A 25,405-nucleotide genomic window follows, 5' to 3' on the forward strand; every position below is an offset into this window, starting at 1 on the left:
TAAACACTAATTATCTTTTGAGACCTAGATTTAAGGTGCCAATTATACATGACCTGCATACTTCAATGCCAAAGTGTTCAGCAACAAACTCTAGGGCAGGCTGTTCCAGCTTCTTGACAAGAGGAGATGAGTTTTTGCTACTTACTTGGAGGCCAGATGGGAAAACCACCTTGTAATGTTATGGAAAGGTGAAAGATCCCAAAAAGGTCAGACAGAACTGACTTGTGAACAGCCCATGGAGAGCTCTAACAGTTTAAATTTCTGCAAAACTGAAATCTTCTGGTTTTATTCTTAGATCAGTAAACAATGGGCCACATGGAATAAAATATAGAGGATTATATGGTTGGTTACTTCTTTCCCCAGTTTACCTACAAATACGGCTGCTTGCACATACTCAGCAGAGGGGTGAGTTTCCAAGATTTTCATCAAAATTTCAAAGAATCTGGAACCTCTCAATTTCTCAAAAACAAATTGCAGTTGTAAGGAACCTGGTCATATCTCGAGGTTTGCTCATGTACCTCATGGAGAACTTGTGAGAATTCACTAGGTGGGACAGGAGTTCATACAAAAAGGTATTCAGCACAGCTCACAGTCCATCCATGTCTATTCCTATAATCATGAGTAACAGAGCTGAATCTTAGAGACACTTCATTACTTGGTACAAGAGGCAGAGCAGAGCATAAGCTATGGACTATGAAAGGCATGCTGCAGAAGCATCTTCTCTTACCTCTAGCAATATTCTGTATACAAAGAAACTGCCTTAAAAGCATCTTTTCAACTCCCTTCTGTTTGCATATTTATTAAACTCACATTTATCTTATTTTCAGGGGGAAAACAGAAGAGCTTGATTTTTTTAGGCCAGAATCTCATCTCCAGCCTCCACATCTTATACCCTGTCATTTTCAAAAGACATCCTTTTTTTTTTTTTTTCCATCCCGTTGGCAGGCAGTTTGACTCCTGTACTGATTGGTAAAAATTTAAGGCAATTTTCCTAGGATTTTTCTCTTTCCATTTTGCACTGCCCAGCTCTGGCATGTTTCATTCACCCCACCTACATTTGGGAGTGCTGCCTTACACATTACCAAATGAAGCTCCACACCAGCCCATATTATAACACTGGTCTGGATCTCCATCATCTTTTGGGCCATACTGTTTGCCCAGACAGATCTGCTTCTGGTGAAATGCTAATAAAATTCTTGCCAAAAAGACATCTCCCTGCTTTTTTCCAAATTAGCAAAAAGGCATAGAAAATATTGATGATTTTTTCTTCCTGGAATATTCTCACACTCTTTCTAGGAATAAGCAAGGACATCTCTTTGCCATCCCATTATTTTACATGTGCACAGTTACAAGAAAATGCTCTAAAGGGACATCAAGCAAATAATACCAATTTTCAAAATTCTATAGCAATATATTTATACAAATTACAGAATCCTGTATGCATTTACACACCATTACAGAATACCAAGTAAAAATAACACCAATCGTTCTTTTCTTTTTCCCTCAGACTTTTCTTCAAATCAATTTTAGTGCTTGAGAAAGGTGCCAGATGGACAGCACTAGAAGGTGAAGATTTCTGTTTTTCCACAGCTCGGGAGGCAAGGCACTGCAAGCCTCCCTGCTTTGCCATGTCTGCTCCCTGCAGCCCTGTTTTAGCAGGATCACATAAGGAGCAGGAGGGTGTCCATACCCCTTCACACCTTGGCAAAGGAGCTGAGCAGCACCCAGGTGACAATTGTTTTGCCCATCCCCCACCCAAAACCAAACAGAAATAGCTCATTTTACACAAGGGACTGAACAGAATCTGTAGTTCGCTACCCTAAACAGGCCAAATTTGACCCAGTGAACCTGCAGGGAGTGGCAAACTGCCAGCTCCTGGGCCTTCCAGTCTTGCAATAATGCCTAAGTTAAATTACATGTTTCTATATTTACATAAAGTCAGTATTTACACACCATTACGGGTTATTCGAGTAAATCGGTTACAGTTTATTTAGGACTGCTATAAACTCATAACATTTTTCTCAAGTTTAATCCTTTCTGTAGAAAAATACAAAAAAAAAATAAATTAAATAAAACATGTTAACTAGTAGCAATGATTAGCCTATGACTAAAAAATCCAAGTCAATTTAACATTAAGACTTTAACTGTGGCCTAGTATTGCGGCCTCAACTGAGAGTCATTTTAACCTTTGCAAAGAATTTCCTGGTGTATGTCAGATTTACTGAAACAGCAGAGGGTTGCAACCTCCCTTCCTCATGGTGGGCTTGATGCATTTACCACAGGGCAATGAGCCCTAGTCCTGCCCAGAAACGCCTTTTCTTCTCCTACAGTCTCTGCATTGCCCACACAAATGATCCAGCACACGTCCGACCCCAGCAGCCGAACCATCCGCAGCCCCAAAGGCTGGGAGACAAACGCGTGGGCTGCAGCTGAAGGCTGTAAATTCCCAGGCAATAACAGTCCCTAGACAAGTATCCTACAAATCAACTAATGTAGATCACGTCTCTTTATCATCCATGAACAATTACAACAAAGAGCCATGTTATGTTTGAGATCAGTGATATCGCCAGTTCAGACATGGCTCCTCCTACCTGCTTCATGGAAAGGGAACGTTTGTTCAGCACACCGAGCCAGAGGTCATTCCAGAACAGAAATAAGCTTCAAATAATATAAATCAGATGAACAAGAGTGCTGTAGAGCAAAAATTTCTTAATTACTCATAAGCTACAACCCTTTACATCACTCCTCCAAAGGATTCCCTGTGCGTATGCAGACAGCCAGGGCATCAGGACCAGTCCTGCTCCCAACATATCCAATGGTGAAGGCCACACTCAACTTAATGGCACTGGATTGAAATCCTAAGGGATAAAACAACTACAAAATGCATTTGTCATATGGATCTCAGCATGGTTTTTGTCTATTTTTTCCCCCTTTTCTTCAGAGTATTAGGGGGAAAAATGCCTCTACCTGAGGGTTAATTTCCAAATAGTAACAGCTAATCAATGTGTTTGTGTGCTTATCTTAAAATGCTACATACCCTTAAATATTACATACTGTTTCCTCACTTAGGGTTCATGAATATTTGAACATACTTTAGGAAAAACAATAAAAATAAGTCTAATACTGTCCTCCTTATTGTCATTATTGATAGAGATTTATTAGTTTCATTTTGCAAGTTTTACTTTAGGAAGGGTGCTAATATCATGTATTATGACAGTTCACACTGAAAGCAATTTTCCATAAAGGTATTACAATGACCCCTATGGAACTTGTATAATTTCATAGTAGATAGTCAAGTGCACAAATAAACATGTTTACAAGAGTGATCCTGTTAACCTGGTTCCTGCCCTCTGAAATATTTATGTGTTCTTTTTGGAATCTTAAAATTAGTATAATTGTTGTTGGTATTACTTATGTTTTTTCTGACATTCTCTTTAGGAAAAAAATAGCATATTTATCATTTAGCTTTGGTATAATCTGCAATAGGTTTTAACAAGTAGAATATATTCCAACTCCTATATTTTCCACAGCTGTGAAATTTACAATGATGTAAGAAGTCACTTTATCAGAGAGGAAATATTACAGACACGTAAAAAAAAGTTGAAGACCCAGTTTTCTCTTTAATCCTCTGGGGTAAGCTATGAAACAAGCAGTCAGAAGAGTGAGGACTCAGTGTCATGAGTGGTGTGCATACTTGTACAATAATACGGGCACAAAAGAGATTGTCACCTTTAGTACATGAGGGTCACTAGAATTTATTATTATTACCTTTTTATTGTTGGCTTTTTTTTTTATCCATGCACTTTTATATTTACTTGCATGAATTTACCACAGGTTCATAGTGGCCTTTGCCATTTCAATGCTTACAGAGCCTAAAGCTTCCAAAATGCCTATCTGGCCTGTACATATTTCATTAAAAATAAACTCTATATAATAAATAAATATATAAAATAAATAAAATGTTGCCTTTGGAATTTCTATAAATAAATTTAACTTTTTATTTTTATTTTTTTACTAAGAGGTCTTTGCTTTAAACTCAGTGGGGTGAGACCCAGTGAGTGATTAACTGAAAAGTCTCTTGTTTAAGACTGCACCCTCCATGCCTTTGTAAATGCAGCGTACACTTGAGCAGGCCACCAGCCAAAAATCCTGATGAATCGAAGTATGGCAGCTATGCTGATATATGACGAAGTACAACTGATCAAAAATTTAAAAGCGTGTCTATTCCCCAGCATGCATCAGGCCTTCCTCCTCCTCACCCTCCTCCTCCCCTCGGCTCCTCTCTCTCGCGCTCTCACTCCCATTCATCCTCTCCCTTTCTCTCTCTCTCGCACTCACTCTCTCGCGCTCCCTCTCGTACTAAATCAAGCGAGTGGGCATAGGCTCTCCTCCAGGAGGACAAACCTTTAAGTGCAGAACAAAATCAGCATGTTCCATCCAAGCCTCCATCATACATTATGCATGCGACAAAGTTTGGCAACAGTGGAGCTGATGTGATGACACAGCTAATCAATAAGAACCCACCGCATGAAACCTTTATAGTGGTTACTTTTTAAGGGCTCAAGTGAAGGAATTGTCTTTGTCAACTTTGGCTTAAAATATCCTTATATAGTTCTGGTACTTTCTCAGGGTCCACTGGTCTAGGTAAAAAATGTGTAAATTTTTGATGCCGTTTAGTCCTAGTCCCTTCTCTTGGAGTCCCATCTTTATTTAACGCAACGTAGTATCGTCTTCCAGTGTCCACATGTTTATATAGATTTGATGAATATGTGTTATACCAGTTTTCTTCAAATTGCTCTCTGAATACACACTCCTGGGTTAATTTTTCCTGTGGAAAGAAAAGAAAGAGCAGTAAGGAGACAGCCACTAAAATAAGCTACTTGTTAAAGAATCACTATTTTAATGGCTTGAAACTGGTATCTCCTTGCTAAATTGCAGAACAAACTGTTTCAATTCTCCCAGTTTTAGCTATGAAGATCTGTATTGCTGGGTGTTTCAGGAGGCAGTCAGAAGGGTGGATAACTATGTGAAGCAAAAATGACTCTCAAAGCCTCATTGCCCAAATACTTTTTATTTCTGATATTTCCGAAGCAGCTCACAAGACCTTACTGGACTTTTGTAATGAGTTGTTTCAATGGTGAGTGCAGACATTCAAATAAACAGATATAAATAAAAGAAACCAGAACCACTTTGCAGAGCTGTAACAAAGCTGACAATCTTAAAACCTCTATATAGATTCAATGCATGGAGAACTTGATGCATTTCATTAATTTAAAAACATGCAATTTGCTATCCATCATTTGATTTATTATTTGTATCATGAAGCCATAATCCAACAGAGCTTCAAATAGGAATATGAACTCTGTGTGCTGAGATAAAGTAGGCAAGAAAAACCCCTCCGGGTTTGCATTATCGGGGTTGTCCTTGTGTCCCATCCTACTGAGGACAGGACCCACTGAAGATATCAACCATTCATCAGGTCCCCCTGCCACCACAGAATCCTACTCCTTCCATTTGACCGACTTCTTTAGTCTCTGTGATGCCTTCTACATCCTTAAGATTGCTTAAATTTGCTTTTTAAAAATTTGCTTAATAGAGTGCTTAAAATGTAGCCACCTGATAACCAGATTCATTTTAGGAAGGACTCATACAAGTTACTGGGAAAAATGATAGTGAGCATGGGAGAGCTGATGGAAAGCTGGGAAAAATAAGCCTGAAAATAGACTTTTCACCAGGCACAAGAAAAAAATGGTGATAATTCAATGTATTTTTCATAACAAGCAATCAATAGCACTCACATCAACTACACCCAGCTTCCAGCTGAGGACCAATTTCTAATTATTACAAAGCTCCATACAATGCATGTGTTTTACAGACACTAAATTTTAAACAGTCCTTTTAGATAGGAGCATGGAGATGGGAAAACCGAGACCAAGGCCCACATGCAGCAAAGTATCTATGGCACCTAAACCATAAACTTGTGCCTGCACATAATTAAAGAGCCACAACTCAAGCACTCCTAAGAAACCACCTTCCATGACCTTACCAAGGAGCTTCCCAAGGTCTACCATCAACAAGGCGCCTTTGGGGCTACCTCTGCTGCTTGTGACTCAGCTCACAACTCTTTCCCAAACCAATGTGCTTTGGCCCACGTTTCACTGCTGCTTTGTGTGGCAAGCACTCTGCTCCCAGGGCAGCCCACCTGGGCTGGGGACAAGCGAGGTCCAAGGAGCCCTACGCACCTTACAGAAGCCACCCAGGAACTATCCCAAGTGGAGGAAACAACCCTGTGCAAATGGGCAAAGGAAGTCAACACCCCTCTGCACCTGTACAAACTGGGTATTGAGCTGCAAAGACAGAGTCCTCCTCAGGCCCTCCCAAACACTTAAAGGTTTGGGATTTGGAGGGTTCTTCTAAATTAAATTTGTGGGAACTCCAGTGGGCAAGAAAGGCAGCAAGTAAGCTGCTCCTGACTTCCCCTTTAATGGGCACTAGGTACTTCATTACCACTCAGGAAGGAGAAATCCCAGACAGAACCTGGTTTCAAATGTTCAACACCTGAAAATTCACTATGGCAGTGACAATATCCCTTTGTGGATGTGACAACTTTTTTTTAGAGCCATTTCTGACTATGACATTTTTAGTTCAAAGTACTTCAAACGCAGAAATAGTCTCCACTGGTTATAGGCAAAAGAAGCACAAATCTGTTCACATTAAACCCTTATGTGTGGGCCATACCCTGCAACCTCCTATTGACAATTGCCTCTATGTCCTTTGCCAGCTTGAAATCACAGCCGCATTGAGCATCACCAGACCAGCAGCAGCTGCCAGTTACACCCATTGCAGTATTCCCCTTGTACAGCCTCAAAAGTACAAACTATTATAAAAGGCAATCAGCTGCAGAGAATATTATATTTAAGTATAGATGTCATTAGTGTTTTATTTTGCATGAGGTTTAAAATCATCTGTGTTTGTCCTAAGGCAGATTTAGACACTAAGGGTATTATATGCTGGACTTATATAAGTCCATGGGGAAAGAGAAACTAATTCAAATTGTTTTCCTGCTCTCACAAGGCAATAGGATCACATGACAAGCACTGCAGAAGAACTCCCTGCTAAAAATAGCAGCATTTTAAGAAGATATTTCAGTCCTGTCGTGAATTCATTAATTATTCACTTCATCTGCATTTTTTTTTAGGATCATCATAAATTTCTATCTTTGCAAGAACTACTTCCCCGTACCCTGAAGGAGAAATTTTAAAATAGCCTCTCTTTATCTGGCAGGTTTGATGGATCATGACAGTGCTGTGGTACACATTACTAGCAGATCCTGAATCAGGGAGTTTGCATTGTACTGCACTCTGGATGAGTTAAATGGATTTCAAGCTCACAAATTCAATCTTCATTTTACAAGCTTATCCTATTTTAACTTTCTATTTACTTACAATACAGCTACATCCCTTCAAAATTCTCAGAAATTCATGCACAAACATGAGGTAAATGCTTCAACATGAATATGACAGGGCAATCAGGATGTGGGATCAGATAGGTAGGGTCATTAACAATCGCCTTTTATTAAAAATAAAATAAATCATTTCTTTATACAGTCAAACCTCTTCCTTATAGGAGGGTTAGAAATTCTGGTTGTGGTCAGACACCATTGGAATAAATCAGTGTTGACGACTTTGGATCAGATCCTGCATGTAATGTGGGACACTAAATACCCCTAATATCCTTCTTCCCATGCCTTGGGAGAGTCTTACAATAATATCTCATCTAGTACCAAAAGAGACAGAAATCAACATCTACCAGGATAGTCATTTATGCAGAATCACAGAATCCTCTGGGCTGGAAAAGACCTTTAAGATCACTGAGTCCAACCATTAACCTAACCCTGCTAAACCCACCCCTTAACCATGTACCACCACAGCCCTATTTAACACTAATACCTTATGTTCACATTTTAAATATGCATGTCTTTATTCCAGCCAGAAATGAGCATATCACAGGGGTGAGGCTGGTCCATCCTGCCAACACCACCCCCTTGTCTCACCATCTTAGGAAAGGAAAGTCTTACTGAAAACCGACTCTCCCAGTATGGAAAGGATATGGTGTTTCCTGATCACATTTCTCCTTCTGGTTATGACTATGCATAGAAAGTCCCTCTATGCACATTTGAAGAGCAAGATTTAGCCCTACAATACAGCAATTTTTGCATACTTTTATTCTAGCAACTGACTTCTCTATCAATTTTCCAGTGCAAATATTTCCTTGCACCATACTTAAAGTTGCTGGACATCTTTGTTGAAAGCTGACACAAATACCAAACATACCCAACTGGAACAGCTATGGAAAGTAACCTGCATTCCTGTGAAAGGGGAGGCTGCCTGCCTTGCTCAAATCATTTAATTCAGGGCCAAATAAGGAGGTGACCGCAAAATTATATAAATCAGATGTTGCACCACATTCCATGTGTTTTCTGTGAGGACTGTTCATAGAGTATTCAACTACAAAGTGATTGATTTTCATTTTGCTACGTTTCCATGCTTCACCTGTTTGTCTTTTTAAGCTGTTACTTCACAAAGAATGTTCAAATAATTGAATTGCACAAAGACACACATATCACAAAGACAAAACCCCAAGAAATATTTAATCCAGAAAACTGTTAATGGGTGGTCAGTGTTAGCAAGCTCAGAACCCATTTCCCTTTCTACATTCTCCATCACCTAACAAGAGAAGAAAATAATTATGTTATCCTATTTCCAGGCAGATTGACTAAAAGTCAGATTCTAAATTAATAAAGTACATGGTTACAGGCATCAAAATGAAAGTTCTGCTAGTTTGTTTTAAAATAGCTATCCATGTGAAGTAGTTAATTGTAAATAAGTAGAAACATGTAAAACACATGTATGCTGCTCAGAGAATGGTTTCATGACTCTAAAGAATGTAAGATATTTGTGCTGCTTGGTAGTTGAAAGAACAGTACAGGGTCCTGTATAAAACACATCAATACTCTTTCTTTCTTTCTTTTAAATAACACTGTGGAGCTAAAACTTCAATTTATTTTGTAACCTGACAAAAGAAAGCCTCTTCAGACTGTCATTCCTAAAATCACAGTAAGTACCTTTCATGCCAAGCAAACCATTCTGTTCTATGTCATGTATAGTCTTCCCTTTTGCAAGCTGCTACACTGATTCAGTAGAGACAAGAAAACACCTAATCCAGAAGTCCAAACAACTATTAACAAGAAATAGATCTGATGTAGTCAACATTTCCTATATACCTGCTGCACACTAACACCTTGTTAATCCACCCTGCCTTAATAAAAGTCATGTTTATATATATAATCTCCTGAGTAATTTCATGCAAATCCCTCATTGTGGCTACATGGTATTACTAAAAAGTGCATATGTAGCAAAGGGAAACAAAGAAAAGCCCTATTCTCCTCTGAAGCAGTTTGCTTTGCTGTTCTGCCTACCAACACACACGTTTTACATGCCATTGGCCCTTCCCATGCTGTAATGCAAACAGCCTCTAGAACAGACCATGTTCAGCTAATAATTAACACTCATCCAGAGGTGTCATAAATAAAGGTCTAGCTTAGCATTTGCTCTGGTATTTTCTGTACTCTCATGCTAAGCCTGTTAGTTTCTTGCTGGGTGAACCACCTCCAGCCACAAAGAGAAGCCAAATACCAGTGTCCAAGCAGCACCACTCTCTTTTCCAAATTAGACCATAGTGTGAGTCAAGCCCTGCATACTATGTATCTGACTTGGTGTCACAGAGCTTTCTTTGATGAGTTTCTACAAGCAGTCTCTTTTCAGAATGCTTTGTTTGATAATTTGGCAAAACATGAAAAAAATGGGGGGAAAATTGGCAAGAGGACTAACCGACTGGATTTTATGTTCATGTCAGTATTTCTCCAAAAGCCTTTTAGACAGACAGCAGGAAAGCCTTCAGGGCCAGAGGCAGTCAGGCATCAATGCTGCCACTGATATACATTTCATATTCCATGGCACATTAACTAAGATGGGGGAAATCAAGCAAGGTGTCCCTGGCACACTACAGGCAACTGCATTCTCCGTACCTGAGGTCACCTTGTACTCTCACAGAGTACATCCAGTATCTATCATACTTTCTTCCCCTAAACCTCTTAGTTAATTTGTATAAAGTTTTTATTATACATCAATTCCCACTTACAAAATAAAAACCAAGTGTGGCTATTCTGTGCTGCTGCCATGCAGAAGTAATGATGGTGCTTAAAGATTAACATCTTTCCTACAAAAGGCTTGTAAAGATCCCAAGACTCAGCAGAACTTGAACCCCTTGGGATCACGATTGCCAAAACCACAATACCTACATAGATGCAGACGCTGTGGTACTTCCATGCTCTGATGCAGACAACAGAAAAGCAGCGCTTCCTGAAAAAAGTAAGCTGACTCCAGTACCAACACCAAAATCCCAGGACACTGTCAGTGCAGAAGGGATTTCAGTGCTTCACCTCTTTGTCCCATTACCGCTCTTTTCCCACTCCCTTGCTCTTGACACTATCAAGAACCTTCTCTGGAGAGACCAGGTTTGCATAAAGCACAATGCTACCCCAGTGCTGTTTACAGGGTTCTTCTAACGTGAGCTGCATGAGGATGAGATGCCAATTAGGCCTCCATGCATTTTTGCCACTGCCAATTGTTCAGTTCTTGGTTTTACTGATATCCTCTCCTTTGAGATTTCAGGTTTGCAGCATCTGTCAAGCTTTAAGCATGACCTCCCTGGACATGAAATCATTAGGGGATGACAACCCCACTGTGCCTGAGGATAGGCAGCCCATCAACAGCCATGCTTCAAGTTCACAAAGGCTCAGTTTATATCTGCTCAGCTGAGCACATGGGATGAAAACTCATTTTCACCTAAACACCCAAGATCTGCTTATGATGCTGTTGGAAGTCTTGACAAAACTCCAGGGATGTATCTCGTGTCTTTTCTCTAGAAGCTGATGAGCTTCCCTCTCCACACCACAACGGAACAGGATCAGGACAAAGTCGACTCTTAGAAAACAAACAAACAAGCAGGTCTGTTCTCCTCCCTTCCACGCCAGCAGGACCGGGCCCACACTGTGTCATTTACTAGTCACACTTCCAACCTCTATTTTATTTTTGATTCCCTTGGCACAATAAAGAACTGCAGTCCTCAATGTTATCTAAGCATCTAATTCATAACGCTTGGCTGAACCCTTCCAAGAATCAGAAAGCAAGGTGGTATGCAATCTGATACAGGGGCCAGAGCCAAGTTTTAAAGAAGATGGGAGAAGGGTTCCCATCAGCTTAAATGGAACATGGATCAGCCTTGCAATGATAAAAAGGCAACAAATATTTTAAGACATTAAAAGAACCATTTCAGGCACGCTCAGATTTACTGAAAGCTGTAACTTGACCTCCCCCAGCTCCCCACTCCACAAATTCTCTTCTATCAAAAGACAACCTGTATGTCAAAGGAGGGCTGCCACTCTACAGCTACACACAGTCTTTAGCCTGAATACCAGTTAAGGTTTTAAGCAGACAGAGATTTTTAAATAAAACACGCTTTCCTTAAATCCAACTAAGATAGAACAAATTGTTTTGTCAGTATTTTTTGCTTTGTTCTGCAGTTCTCTAAGTACAGAATACAGGCTTAAAGGAGAGATGGATCTCATTCAGCAGAAAGTGCTGCTTAAGTGAGCTAAACTCACGTGCTGAAAAACATTGTAAAGTGAGGGATAAAAAGAACTTAATCTGCATGAGCCTCTACATTCAGGGAGCACCCCACAAAATCGATTAAAGAAACACCTCATGTCTCAGATACCAGGTGCCATCATAAAAAGAGCAGAATGCTCAGGACCCTTCATGAAACACTTTGCAATGGGGACCAAATAATTATTATACCTATGTAGTGATATAAATGTATATTATAAAAGTAATTCATGTTCTATTCTTTCAGCAAGATGATTTGGTCAAGGACTAATGAACAAAAGCCTGTCTCTGTATTTTGCTATAACTTTTATGCAAAGCTACCAGCTAGGTACTAGCTCAGAGGAGAAGGACATTACTGATCACATTGTCATTCTGCACAGGGGTCATCAAATAAACATAGCATCACAAGCTATCACATTTTGGAAAGATCCTCACTGAAATGCCACATATCCACTGGGGTCTTGAAAACCAACAAGCTTCACAGAGAAATTTTTAAAACTATGTGTTTTGGTAGGCACTACAACAAAGGATTGGCACACTATGATCTTTACCTAGCAGGCCCCAATTGCTTATTCAGTTTAGATGGTTTAAAAATGAGGCCTTTTGATTTCCCACCTTGTCTGTACTGGAAGAAAGGCCAGCATTTCAAATAGTTGCTGCTGAAGAAAAGATGTCATGCTTCCCTTTTCAAACAGCAGCGCCCTCTCCATTGGCAAACACTTCTCATAAACAGTCTCTCCAGGAGTGACTTTTTGGATACTTGCCCTATTCCTTTTCCCAGGGGCAATCCCGCCACAAAGTCTTGGATTTAGTTACACAATTTTAGTATCTTTCTTTCTGAGTAGAATAAAGGATATTTCTTTAATATTTCTTAGAAAATCCACACATCTTTGGTGTTGCTATGCCATGACTTATGCTGTCAGTGATACAGCTGACCCAGCCTTTGGGAAACATTGGAGGCTCTGCTCCTTCAAGAGACCCCTACTCCTCACATGCACACCAGTGGGCCTGTCTTTCAATGGGTAGAACTTCAGTCATGCAGTTAATTTCAGCTTTGATGAAAGAAACTGTCATTTTATCTGAAAAAACCCAAAAGATATATATAGTAACAACTTCAACAGAACCAGTGACTGAAGAGCTCAAAGACCAGGTTGTTGGTCTCTCAAGTACCTGCAAACATGGATCTTCTAAAGAAATCAGGTTTTTAAAGTAAAAAAAAAAAAAAAAAAAAGCTATTTTTTTTAAACTTTACAATGTTTGTATATTCTAAAATGAATAAATTATTTTGCTGAAATCTTCTCAATAACTTTCCTGTTCTGAATTCAGATTATACACTATATGATGTCCTTACAAAGGCATCAGTGGGACGAAATCCCCCTTGTCATGAAAAAGTAAGTTTGCGTGTTAAAAGATTGCCTCTAGATTGCAGATTCTCATAGGCAGGAACCCTGTCTAGATTTAGGTTTTTTAAATGATGAATACAATACAGCTCTTATCTTGATTTGGATCTGCTGACACAACCGTAAAACTAATTGGTGGTTTTACAGAAGCAGGTCCAATCCTGATTCCATTTAAGCCAATGGTATTTCAACCATAATAGAATCAAGTCAAAATTTCTCTTGAGTCAAAACTGCCTCTATAATTGTATTAAATTTGAAGAGCAAAGGTTAGCAGATTAAAGATGCAAAGCCTGGGCCAGACCTCAAAAGTATGCAGCATCCACAACAGAACACAAATTTTACCTCAGCAGCAGCCTGTAGACCACAAATATAAAATCTTATCCTCAAATCAGATATCTGCCAGTATAAAAGGAATAAAAAGGAAACAAAAAGGCTTTACAGAAGGGGAAAATATGGATTTACACTATAAAAAGATCTATTTCTTAAGCTTTTTGAATGTGACACAAATGAACCACATTACCGCGCATCACCAAATCAGCCCAAGCACATTCAAACGGCAAAGCAAATCTCAACCTAGTCAAAATCCCTAATGAAGTCCCCACAGGGCAGACTTTTTCTAATCTGTCTTTGAAAATGATGAATGGCAAAGTGGGATAGAGTGCCATGTTCACATACCACTGGCTCCTGAATCAGAAACAGAGCACATCAGATCTTTATCTGATTCAGTGAATAATCCCCAAGCACATCTCAGTGTGTCACTGCTGCTGATGCTTTTAGCATGCCACTTCAACACAGTATTCTCAGATCAACCAAAGACACTGAACCTTTTCACACCCTTGTATGATTACACAGCCAGCTCCAGAAAGGCTCAGGGCTGCAGTGACAGGGAACTACACAACTGCAAAGAAAAGAATCTGAAGATGTCTCACTCTTGCTTGCTGCATATGATTTGGGTTTGCAATGCAGTTATTGCTACCACTTTAACAACTCCCTGCTGTTGAAAGCATGGTGCTCAACCCTTCAACCATCCCACAGTGCACCTGATTCCCCCACTGAGCCCTAGTGCTCGCCCAACCAGGCAGCAAGCCAGTTCAGGAAGCTGAACATTTTTCTGTGGCTTTATATCCCTCAGCTGATCTCCTGACAGGTCAGATAAGTGCCAGTGTTGGAGCATGGAACAAAGCAGAAGCATGCTGCACTAGCAGGGAATCAGAACTGTCCTTTTTGGAAGGGGCTTCCTGCAAGGTCACATTGTCTACCTCCTCAAGCAGCACCTCTAGCCTCCTGTTGTCATGAGAACACAAAATTTCAGACACCTTAAATTTGGGGATACCAAATCATTAAACTAAGGTTTGAGTAGGATCTTACTTTACCAAAGCTTAGCTTCCTATACACGCACACAGAGAAACATGCGTGTGTGTGTGTGTGTGTGTGTGTGTGTGTGTGTGTGTGTGTGCATGCACAAACATACACACACATAATTTATATAGAAGTTACACATACTTTCCTGTCCTAGGCATGTTGTGAGAATCCAAGATCAACAAAGAATTGCAGACCAAGGCAAGAAAATCACTGAGGGTTTTCTCTCAGAAAAAAAATTATCTTCAGACCTAGTTAGCATTTGAAATTAAGTCCTCTGAGGAACCATAGACTTGACGAAAAGTATAGTATCTATCTCACAGAACACTTCTAGTAAGTGTCCCTCTTTGATGACAGTGTTATAGTCTATGAAAATCTGATTTTAAAAAGACTGAAAGTCATAGTTTAAAAACAACCACAAAAGTTGCAGTTTCTCACAAAGCTTTCTCCCATATTACCTGTGTCAAGTGTACTGACCTATCATTTTTCCTGCACCAGTACCCACATCTCAAAACACCTTTTTTTTCTACAGAATCCTTAATACCTTGCTGAGTGGGTTGCAGTTCCTGCCTCATTCCCCATGCTGGTGCTTGTGGGGAACACCATTTAACAGGACCCAGCTTTCAGCAAAACTGCCCATCCAAATTCTAGGAGTGGTTATCTGCAAGGGTGAGGTAGATGAGGTAACTCAAGTATATGGACTTTTCTCAGACCTATACCCTCCACAAAGGAAATGCCCACAGTCACAAAGCTGTTTCCTACTGTACAGTGCTGAGAAAGCATTTATGTCTCATCTACACCTCCCTGCAAAAATCTCCCTGGCCAGCTCAAAAAACCATTTCCTCACAACCTAAATCTTCCTCATTATGCAACCTAAGCTTTCTTGTGACCCATTCAAACCAATTCATTCTTATACTCTATTTCAAGAGTAGTGTTACACCTCGAAGTATTTACAGAGAGCAAGAGCATACCCTCTCAGTTTTCATTCTGCAGGCTAAGTCAAGGTCTTTAGAGTCTATAATTTGATTGTCTTTTCATCCCTCTGATCATCCCAGCATGCCCTTTCTGTACCTGTTTTGGTTTCATTTCATCTTCTTTAACACAGTGACCAACTGCATTTTGCATTTAGACTGGATCCTCCTAGTGTTGTATGGAATGGCACTGATAGAGCTCTCCTCATGTGTAAATATTTTAGGCACTTTAGGTCACCAAGGCCCTTCTGTGAGGTTGCCTCCTGTGCAGGAAATACTTCCCAGCTTTGCAAAAACTTTCAATAACACACCACTACCTTTTTATGATGAGATGTTTAATGTCCCTAATAAAATCAGGAAATAAAATCAATGCAGGGACCTACCCATAAAAGCTCCACTAACAGCTTCACTCCAGTTGAATACCTTTCAGCACTCCCCCATTACTGTCTTCTTTTCAAAGTTTTCACCATCTATCATACAAGTTTTTTAGTAACACTCATTCTACCCACTCTAACAAACACTTTCTTTTGTAGGTCATACCTAACACTGCCCTGAAGATTAGCACTATTTTCCATTTCTAGGAAAAGATATTCCTACCAAAAATCAAATACTGTTCTTGCCTGAAACTATTTATGCTGCTTCAGTAAACTCATCACACATGTACTTCCTCTACTCTTTCATGTAAAAGGATGTTCCTAATGCCCCAAGCACATTCCAAGCCAGATTGATAGCCCTCCAGCAAAACACAAACCACACAGCCCGAAGTACACACACACTCAAGGCTGGAAAGCACCTGCATTGCCTCACCCACAGCTTGCTTGCTCCCACCTTTGTGCTGCACCTTCCAGTGACCTGGGAGGGTACCACTGTGGCTGAAGCCCTTTTGCTTGGCCAGATTTGTTTTCCAGTTTCGTGCTTCAATTCCCCAGACAGCAAAGAAACACTTGTGCCAGCAAAAGGGAAGGGATGGACGGTTGGAGGGAAAATAGCTGCTTCTTTCAGTAGCAGCTCTCTTTGTTCATCCCACAGCAGGGAGCTCCCCAAAGCCATGTTACCACCCAAAGGATTTTATCAGAAACGGGGCTAGCCCAGTTAGCATCCACATTCAAACTGCATTGCATTTACACTCCTGCCTGAATACACTGTGTTGGTGAAGACTTCTGTTCCCTTTCCAGTATATAGCTTAGAAACTTTTCACCTTAACAAAGTTTTAGTAAAAAAAATCTTTTAAAATCTTTTAAAATATTTTAAAATATTTCAGGGCCCAAATCAGCTTTATTGCAGCAACTTCCATTTTATCTTCATGCTTCTACATCTAAGACACAATCTTTTCTGCAACCTGCCCTTCTCCCATTCTCTGCAGACCCTCTGCCAAGCACTCACAATCTTCAAATCCTTACACACAGTTTCACCCTTGCTGTGATACCACTTCCAAAGGATTTCTGCATCTCTGACAACGTTTCAAGTCTCCTTCACATTCAGAGCCATAATTACTTTTTTGAACTGGGCCTCTTCAGGGTTTGCCCATCAAATTAACCAGAGGGCCTGCTTCTTGCAGCCTCCTGCTTAAAGCAGATTTACCCAGGGAGAATAGAGCTGCTGTTGTCAGTAAAGGACACCTTTGGGTTTTTGATCATGGGAGTGCCAGGTTTTCCTGAGCAAAGCTACTCGTGCAGAAAGCCTGACCACTCCTTACAAGCCAGCTGCCATAGAAATCACCCTCTGTCTCTCCATTTATACCATTTATCAGAAGGCACTTTATTATTGTATAAAATAGTAATAACATAAGCAGAAGGGTGTTAAACCAGGTGCCAAATACATTATCCCCCCTGGGATTTGATCACTCTCAGCCTAGAAGTCTTTGCATTCACTCAAGGAAATTGCTACTAATTCTCCTTCCAAAAATTGTGCACTGAAACTGTCCTGTTTCCAAGCCCACGTCAACCATGATACTTGGACACTGGGATCAGATAATCCAGATTATTAAAAAAATATCAATCTGAGACATATGGAATCGTTTTAGATCAGAGGTATTCAAAAGGAAAGTGTGATGGCACTGGGGAGTAATTTATTTATCTACCCAGTTCTTAAATGCCTGTAGTAATTATATACTTGGCCCAAATGCTGTTACCAACATGCACTTTCAACCTGCTTTTTTCTTCATGTTGTTTCCGTGCACCTTGACCTACCATTTGAAGGGCTGAACAATCCCCTTCCTTTATTTGCACAGGAACATAAAAGATATTTTTAGAATACAGTCAAAGAAATACTTGCCTACACCAAGCAATTTTCAGTAAACTATGACAAATTGTCCCTTTTTTTGTCAGAAAAATTTCTTTTCACCAGTTTTTGTAGCTTCATAGTCCTTCCAGGACTGTGGGGACCCAAACAAAAGCATAAAGCACTGCAGGTGCAGCCCTGCTGCGACAATAAAGAGGCATATCGTCACCTCCCTGCACACTTACTGGGAAAACATGTTTCTTCAAGGACAGTACTCTCTCTCTCTCTCTCCTCCTCCACCCGCTTCCCAGTGTTTAAGGAGCAAAAGGCAAGTTTAGTCTCCCAGATCAAGCTTTCAGTTCACTTTTTGAAGGACAGCAATTTATGACCCTATTAAAAGTGTTCCTACATCGTACCTCGCAGCACACACCCTGTAAGTCTGCAACCCAGAGGTGTGGAGCTTCCCTCCCTGGCTCCTGATCTGAGCTCTTCAGCTCTGTCTCAGCTGCTCTGTGAGTAAATGAAGCTTCTTTCTATGTTCCCCAGAGCTCTTCTTCCAAGCATTCTTTCTCCCTTCCTCAACAACTCCTCCATCTCCATTCCTGCTGTCCTCTCCCCACCTGCACAGCTCTCCTGGTAGCTGCTCCAGATCTTGCAACTACCAATATTCCTCCTCAGCACCCAACCTGAGCTGTCTTTTGCCACCTGCCAAGGGCACAAGGAGCAGTGGAAGCACCAACATTTCACAGAATGATTTTGGTTGAAAAGTGCTTTTAAATCTCATTTAGTCCAACCACCCTGCAATGCACATCTTCAACTACATCAGGTTGCTCAGAGGCTGGTCCAACCTGACTTTGAATATTTTTAGCAATGGGGCATCTACCATGTCTCTTGGCAACCTGATCCTGTGCCTCAGCACACTCACCACTAAAAAAATTTTTCTTTATATCCAGTCTGAGGAGAGGAATGGGGCAGGTGCATGTCTGTGGGAGATCGGTGAGGTGGGAATGCCAGCATTCAGAAGCAGCACAGTTATCTACTGCAGAAAAGCCCAGGACAACCAGGGCAGCTGAGGCAAGGGTGTCCCATGTTCTTGCTTGGTCTGTGCTCGAGGTAGCACAAAACTCCCTCGGAGGACAGCCTGCAGTGGGAATGACGGGCACCCCATGGTGTGCGGACACATCACAGCCTGCCACACGGGTGGCAGCTGCTAATATTCTCAAGGGCAGCATGACAGCAGGGGCAGCCTACAAAAGCATGAAGGCTCCGGGACTGATAGAAAGACTCCCATTCCTCCATGGCATGGCCCTGAGGAACACAGCTAAGACACTTTTGCTAATGCCCTTGCCAGACATGTTGGTAAGAGCTGTTTGGCAGTTGGGAAGGAAAAGGTCTTCACGTCTTGTCTTAACACCCTTTGGGTCCTATCCGTAGTTTGCATTTTTTTCTCCTTTCCAGTGGCAAGCACAGTAGCTGCTGTGAAACATGATGAGTCATAGCTGCAGGCTGCCAGGGAAAGGCAAGGTAAAGGGAAAGCAGGGACAGATGAGACAGGAGGAAAAGCTGCTGTCACTAACCAGTCTCCAAGTCATTGTTAGGTAGCTACCAATGGCTTCTCTGCAGCACCATGTGCATGTATTTTCAGCTTCCCCTGGCTAAATCTATGGCATGAGGAGGAATTTGAGAACAGCCACGTTATGTTACACATCTGCCTGAAAGCAGCATGAGAGGCACTGTGCTCTTCTGACCAGAAAATGCAGTCAGAACTGCCTCCTGTGAGAGTGGGGAGGTGGGAAGAGTTGGGTGCCTTGTCAGGAAGATAATCTATGAGGAAAGCAGAACTTTGGGAAGGCCAAGAGGAACATGACTGGATCAAGATATGCTGAAACTGCCTTTACTGTTGTCTTTCATGAAAATTGGCAGCAATCACCCACCCTGGCTGCTCTGCTTTGCCATATGTCCCATCTCTAGTGGCACCACAATTATGCTGGGAAAAAATCTTCCCGTGTAAAACATTTCAAACACAAATATAGAAGGATAGAGGTCTTTTAGGTGACTGATTTGGTTCATGCCTAATGCATTTTTCATGCAGTAATTAGAATATAAATATGATCGTGTCAGACACAGGGCGTGTATTCCAATAGTGTCAAGTACAGAATGCCTCACAAGCTGTGAATCTAAGCACCTACTTAGATCCCCAGTGCTGATTTAGAGCAAGACCAGGTGTTTCTTAGGCTGATACTCAATTGTGTGTGGTTTTCTCGTCTTAGGAAACACATCCACTGCATCATAAGTGTACCTGCTCTGTGCCAGAGCTGATGCTGTTCACAGCCCTTAGGGAAGAAACCAAGACATAGGGATATACCTCACAGCACAGCAGCACAAGGACAACTTACTGGTGCTTCAGAACAGTTCAGCTGAAGAGATTGGTCTGCTTAATGCAGGCAAAAAACTGATTTAAGTTTTTCAGTCTAACACATATCAGTCTCAAAACTAATCTCATTTAACCTGAACTTCTACTTTGCCAGAGAGATAATTCTGTGCTGGATTGTGCCTTGCTTCTGATTCAAGATATAAATTTTTTCCCATCAGAGAATTTCATTTTCAATTAATTGCATTTCTTGATCAAAACCAAAAGCAAAACACTGTCACTTAAAAATGTCCAGCCAATTCTACACAGAAATCTGCTCTGAGGCCTGCTTATCTCAGTGTTTCTAAGAGAGCTGACAGTTGCTGAAATATAGGCACTAGGATTGCTAGTGTTGACAAGGCTTTAAAGCATCATCACACTGAGTAGCCATTAGAGGTTATATTTCATTGGAAGTAATGTAATTCAATTATCATCACTCTTTAGTATGTCCCATCTCTGGAGGCTGACAATAAGCTGTATCATCCATCAGATTTTAACCTGAAGATTTGCATTCTAGCCTCAGAGACTGCCAGTTCTCCATTATGAATGGTTTCATGTTTTTAGTGTCATTTCTTAGGAAAAAGAGGTTATCCAATTATACTGTACATCCATTTTCCTGCTCGTCTCTCCTTAGCTTGTCAACCAGTTTCAATCAGGAGGCAAAGGTCTTCAAGAAAATTAAGTTCCTATCAGTTTTGCAACCCTATCAGAGGCAGGGTAAAGGAGAGAAATTATTTGCACATCCCACTTGGAAGTGGTGAGCTATGTAATCCCTGCAAACTGAAAGTCTGGTGAGCATGGACAGCTAACACTGTCTCTTTCTCCATACAAGAAACACAAAAGGCTGAGGAATTTGTGCTACTTCAGGGACAGAATGTCAGAGAGACCCATGCCTTGTACTGTGAGACGCTACTCCTTAGGAAAGCAGGCTCCTTTAGAACTGCTGTTCATGGAACAAATATTTTATAAATGCAGGGAGCTTACCAATTTACAAAGAATTTTTTGTGCATATTTCTTCAGAAAAGAATGTCTTGACCAATTTACTCTGACAGCCAAACATATTGCAAATACAAAATATAAATTGCACAGGAAAGTGATGTAACATTTGCTTTCCCAAGTCTATGCATTTAAGCTCTATCAATAACCACACTTCCTGTCTCAGAATATCTGAAATGCAGAGTAACTGATTCACTCTGTTTATATGTTGAAACAATTACTCTTACTGATGATTATCAACATTACTGATTCATATTACTGTTGTTGTTCTGCTCTTTTGCTGCCTAACTGAACCTGATGTACTCATGTACTTTGCTAGTTCTTTATCACATTCATCAGCTGCACAAGGATTATGACTTATGACAACTTGCTCCTCACAGGCAACGGGTTTACATCTGTCATTGCATCCATTCCTTTTCTCACTCCCTCTCCATCCTTCCAAACTTTACCTCCTCCATATTGACATTTATGCTAAGTCCCTTTTCTTTGGCCTTTCCCACTCACTGGCTCTTACCATCTCTGTATCTCCTCTTCTCCCGTGTCCACTTATTCTCCGTGGAGCTTATTCTCCCATGTCCACTTATTCTCTTCTTATGAGCCCTGCCCCTCATTTTACCCTCTTTTTCTGCCTCCCACATATACTGCCATTATCTGTATCTCCCTGCTTCCTCACGTAGCTTGCTCTTTGTTCAGAAGATAATCCTCTTCACCTCTCTCACACAAAATTTTGCTAGAAAGAGATCAGTGAACATGGACACATTTATGGAAACACTTCTGCTGGACTTTCCTGGTTTCACTTGCTCACATTTCTGTGTGGATAATATACATGGAAGCTGGACTTCCCTCTTACCTCTTCTGTTTTCACCTGCCCACTCAAAACCATCAACTCATGTTTACTCTCACTGCCATCCCCACCCTTTTCCCTGTGACACAGGTGTCTTCAATTACATTCAAAGCCCTTCTCTATGACTTTAACTTCTTTTTGAAGGTTTCTCTTCAACATTTACACTATCAATGGACAATTGTAATCTTCTCTCCTTCTAATGAAGCCCTGTGAATGCACAACTTCATTTTGTTTCAGATATTCACTTTCATTTGATATTTGTTTACCCTTCAAACCTGCCATCCTCTTCCTCAAATACAACTGCTCCTCTTGTCCTTGTAAGCTTTGGAGGTTGATATTTTATTGCTAAAAGAGCTTGTCTTCTACCATCTGGGGAATTATCTGCCAAATTTCAGATGAACCTACCTACAATCTACCCAGGGTATGAAGCCGGTTGTACTTCAGATGCCTCCAATAGTCCCAGGTAAGAGCCACGTCACACAGACACATGCACACATACACATATTCTCTCTCTCTGCTCTGCTGGAAGACAGCCATGTTGCCAAGAACAGTCACCCATCAGCTGCAGGTAGGCTGGCAAACTCCCACATCTGAAATATGAAGTTTTAGTCCTCCCTCACACCCGTTACTCACTCCTGCTGCCATCCCTCAGGGAGCACCAGCGAAACTTTCAGGACAAGACCACCAAGCCTCTTGCCCTCATTCCTATACTTTTTATAACTTCTGTCACACTCTTGTTTCTCATTCTCTCATCCACATATGCCACCCTTTGCCTCCCCCTCTACTTTATTTTGTCAATTCCTAGAAAGCTCTCTGCCTACACACAAAAGGAATCCACTTTGTCTGGATTTAGGTTTCCACTGACAGGAGACATTTACAAATCTTATAGTACGTCCTTTAGTCTTCAGTGACCAGCTCTGGCCATCAGTCTCTATTGTTTGTATCTAAATTGCCATACATCTGCATTATTACTCATTCCTGATTTTTTCACCTTTTCCCTCTCCCACATTCATTATGTCACCCACAGGGTCTTGTTTTGAATTAGACTGCAAGATATTCAGAGCAGAAAGAGTGCTCATACAGCACACACACATAGTGCAAAGGGAGCTTGTAAGAGCTACCATTTCCCCCACAGAATGTAAGGATCACAACTTCCCGAGGCCAGCAGAAACTCACCGAGCCATACAGTTCTCCTTTCTCATTCATTCCAAGGTAAAGTCCACTGTCGACTCCTCGGATACTGACCAAGCCCACTGCTATACTGATAAATTCCAGTATACCTATGAAATGAAGGAAAAAACAAACAATGTATGTATTGTTTCCATTGAAAGATTTTTCTTTTTTTCCAGCTATGACTTATCCCTGAATGTCAAGCAGCTATTTTCAAGGCTTTTTTCCCATTTTCTGAGTTGTTTGGAAGAAGATGGGGAAACAAAATTAATATACAACACTTCACTTTGGGTCTTTGTTAGAATGATGCATCGCAGACAGCATTAATGTCAAATTAAAAGTTTGCTCTCAATCTTTCTCATCATTCCTAAACACGTATATTAAGCTCAGTTTATTCTGATTTGCATAGCAGATAATACATTCAGAGAAAAAAGTTTTTAGATTGCCAAAATTAGCAGTAATGAAGAACCTATGAAACATGTCTTGCAAAATAAATTCTGAAAAAATACATTTTCATCAGAATTGTGAAATAAAGCAATATTACACATGGAATCAAAATATCTCCCTTCAGATATCAATGAATCAGAAATACAGGGAAAGATTTACTCACAGGATGATCTCCAGAGGCTTGAGAAATGAAAATCCTTAGTATAGTCCAGTGTCATGCATTTCTGTTTAGATAGTAACCATTCTCTCTTGTGTGTTATTATTTACTCATCTAAAATTCAGACATTAAAACATCCTACACCTAAGTATAATAGTTGTGTACATGATTAAGTTTTCCCATGCAAATAACAGCAAGCTTACACAGACATTTGTTCACTTAGAAATAAGAATACTTTGCAGAGAAGCACTGCTTTTGCAAATCTCCAAGGTTCAGCATCCATGTGCACAGTACAAGTTTCTGTATCAAGAATTGTCTCATCTGGTTCTGAGGATTTGGGTATTTTCTGGCAGCCTTCCCTGCAAATTGCTTACCTCTGCAACGAGGATGCTACTGGTTAAATCTGACATAAGCCTAGGAATCTTGTGTAAAAAATGGAAATTTCTTCCTATTTGGGAGTACTCATCTAAGACTGTAATGATCTCACAGGAAGTTATCCAGCAACATTCAGAAGCATGCTGCTGTGTTATGCTACATTCTGAGTCACAAAAAAAGGTGTGTCCTGCACAGAGTAGCATTTTCAATATAGTATGTGAATTTTCATGTCTAAGCACACTGCATAACTATTTTTTAAAGCTTATTGGTAATTATATGTACATGAAATAATGAAATAGCAATATAGTGTGTTTTGAGCCTCATGTGGCCAATAAAAAACCACTTTCGTGGCTTTTTTCAACAATTAATTTGGCATCTCCCACAAAATAGTTGTGCACTAATCAATAGCAGGCATGAATTGCAGAGATCTAACATAGCACAAGTTGAAGCCAATAGGGAAAAGTTATAGCCAAGCTAATGTAAAGATGAAAAATATTCCCTGTAAGGGAGTATTGATCATTACCTTATATATTATTCAGCACTACAAACACCACAGTATTATTGTTTTGATAACCCTTTTTTAAGGCCTGGGCATTTAAAATTATTCTCTACATATGCACAAATAAAAAATACTTGGAGGAAATATTTTGCAACTATGTAGTTATTTAAGTAATATAAAGTGGAAGCATGCTGTTTATCCAGTATACGTAGTATCTCAGATATAATTGATCCATTGAAAGAATTTTAAAATTCCCATTATATCTGGACATGCAATACTTTCAGATTTCTTAGTAAGGCTTTTTCTCTAAAGCTTTTACCAAAATATCATATTACTTGATCCATGTTACCAAGCAATTTTAACTGAGTTTAAATCTTACATTAAGTGTGTATTAGACACTACTATAGCTAAGTTACTGAGTCTGGCATTTTTGTATCAGTCCAAATGTAGTCTTCAATTGCTGTCATCATTTCAAATATTTGGATGCATGCTGCTTAGTGCATCAAAAGAACAAAAAAGGCACTGTCACGTCCTATCGTAAGTGCAGAAAATTAATTTAAGGTTCTTGGCAAAGAGCATGCACATATTTGAGATCAGAATAGAGACTTCTTCATTTTAAATACTCAAAAGCCTACTCACAGCAAGTTTTATGTGCCATATTAAGTCCTTCAGGAGATTATCTGGGGCCAAGCATCCAGTATTACAGAAGTCTTGTCAGCTTAAGGAATGCATTTGTCCCACAGTTCTGTGCATATTTTCACTGTATAGAGTCTATAATATACAGATAGTACTTAGGACCTGAACTAGATTTTAAAATAGACAATCCTCTTC

The 25,405-nt window shown here is 40.3% G+C and overlaps 1 protein-coding gene across 1 annotated transcript in view; it reads right to left on the reverse strand.

Annotated features, from left to right (window-relative positions):
• Positions 1-1,962: 1,962 nt before the first annotated feature.
• The window catches only part of FGF9 (fibroblast growth factor 9), a 29,056-nt gene continuing 5,613 nt past the window's right edge, over positions 1,963-25,405 (reverse strand). The window contains exons 2-3 of the mRNA XM_002190058.6: positions 23,103-23,206; positions 1,963-4,828 (exon numbers count right to left, since the gene is read on the reverse strand). Coding sequence (XP_002190094.1) covers positions 4,583-4,828; positions 23,103-23,206 — 350 coding nt within the window. The 3' untranslated portion in view covers positions 1,963-4,582. The remainder of the gene's footprint in view (positions 4,829-23,102; positions 23,207-25,405) is intronic.

This window comes from Taeniopygia guttata, chromosome 1, assembly GCF_048771995.1.
Source record: "Taeniopygia guttata chromosome 1, bTaeGut7.mat, whole genome shotgun sequence".
NCBI lineage: Eukaryota > Metazoa > Chordata > Aves > Passeriformes > Estrildidae > Taeniopygia > Taeniopygia guttata.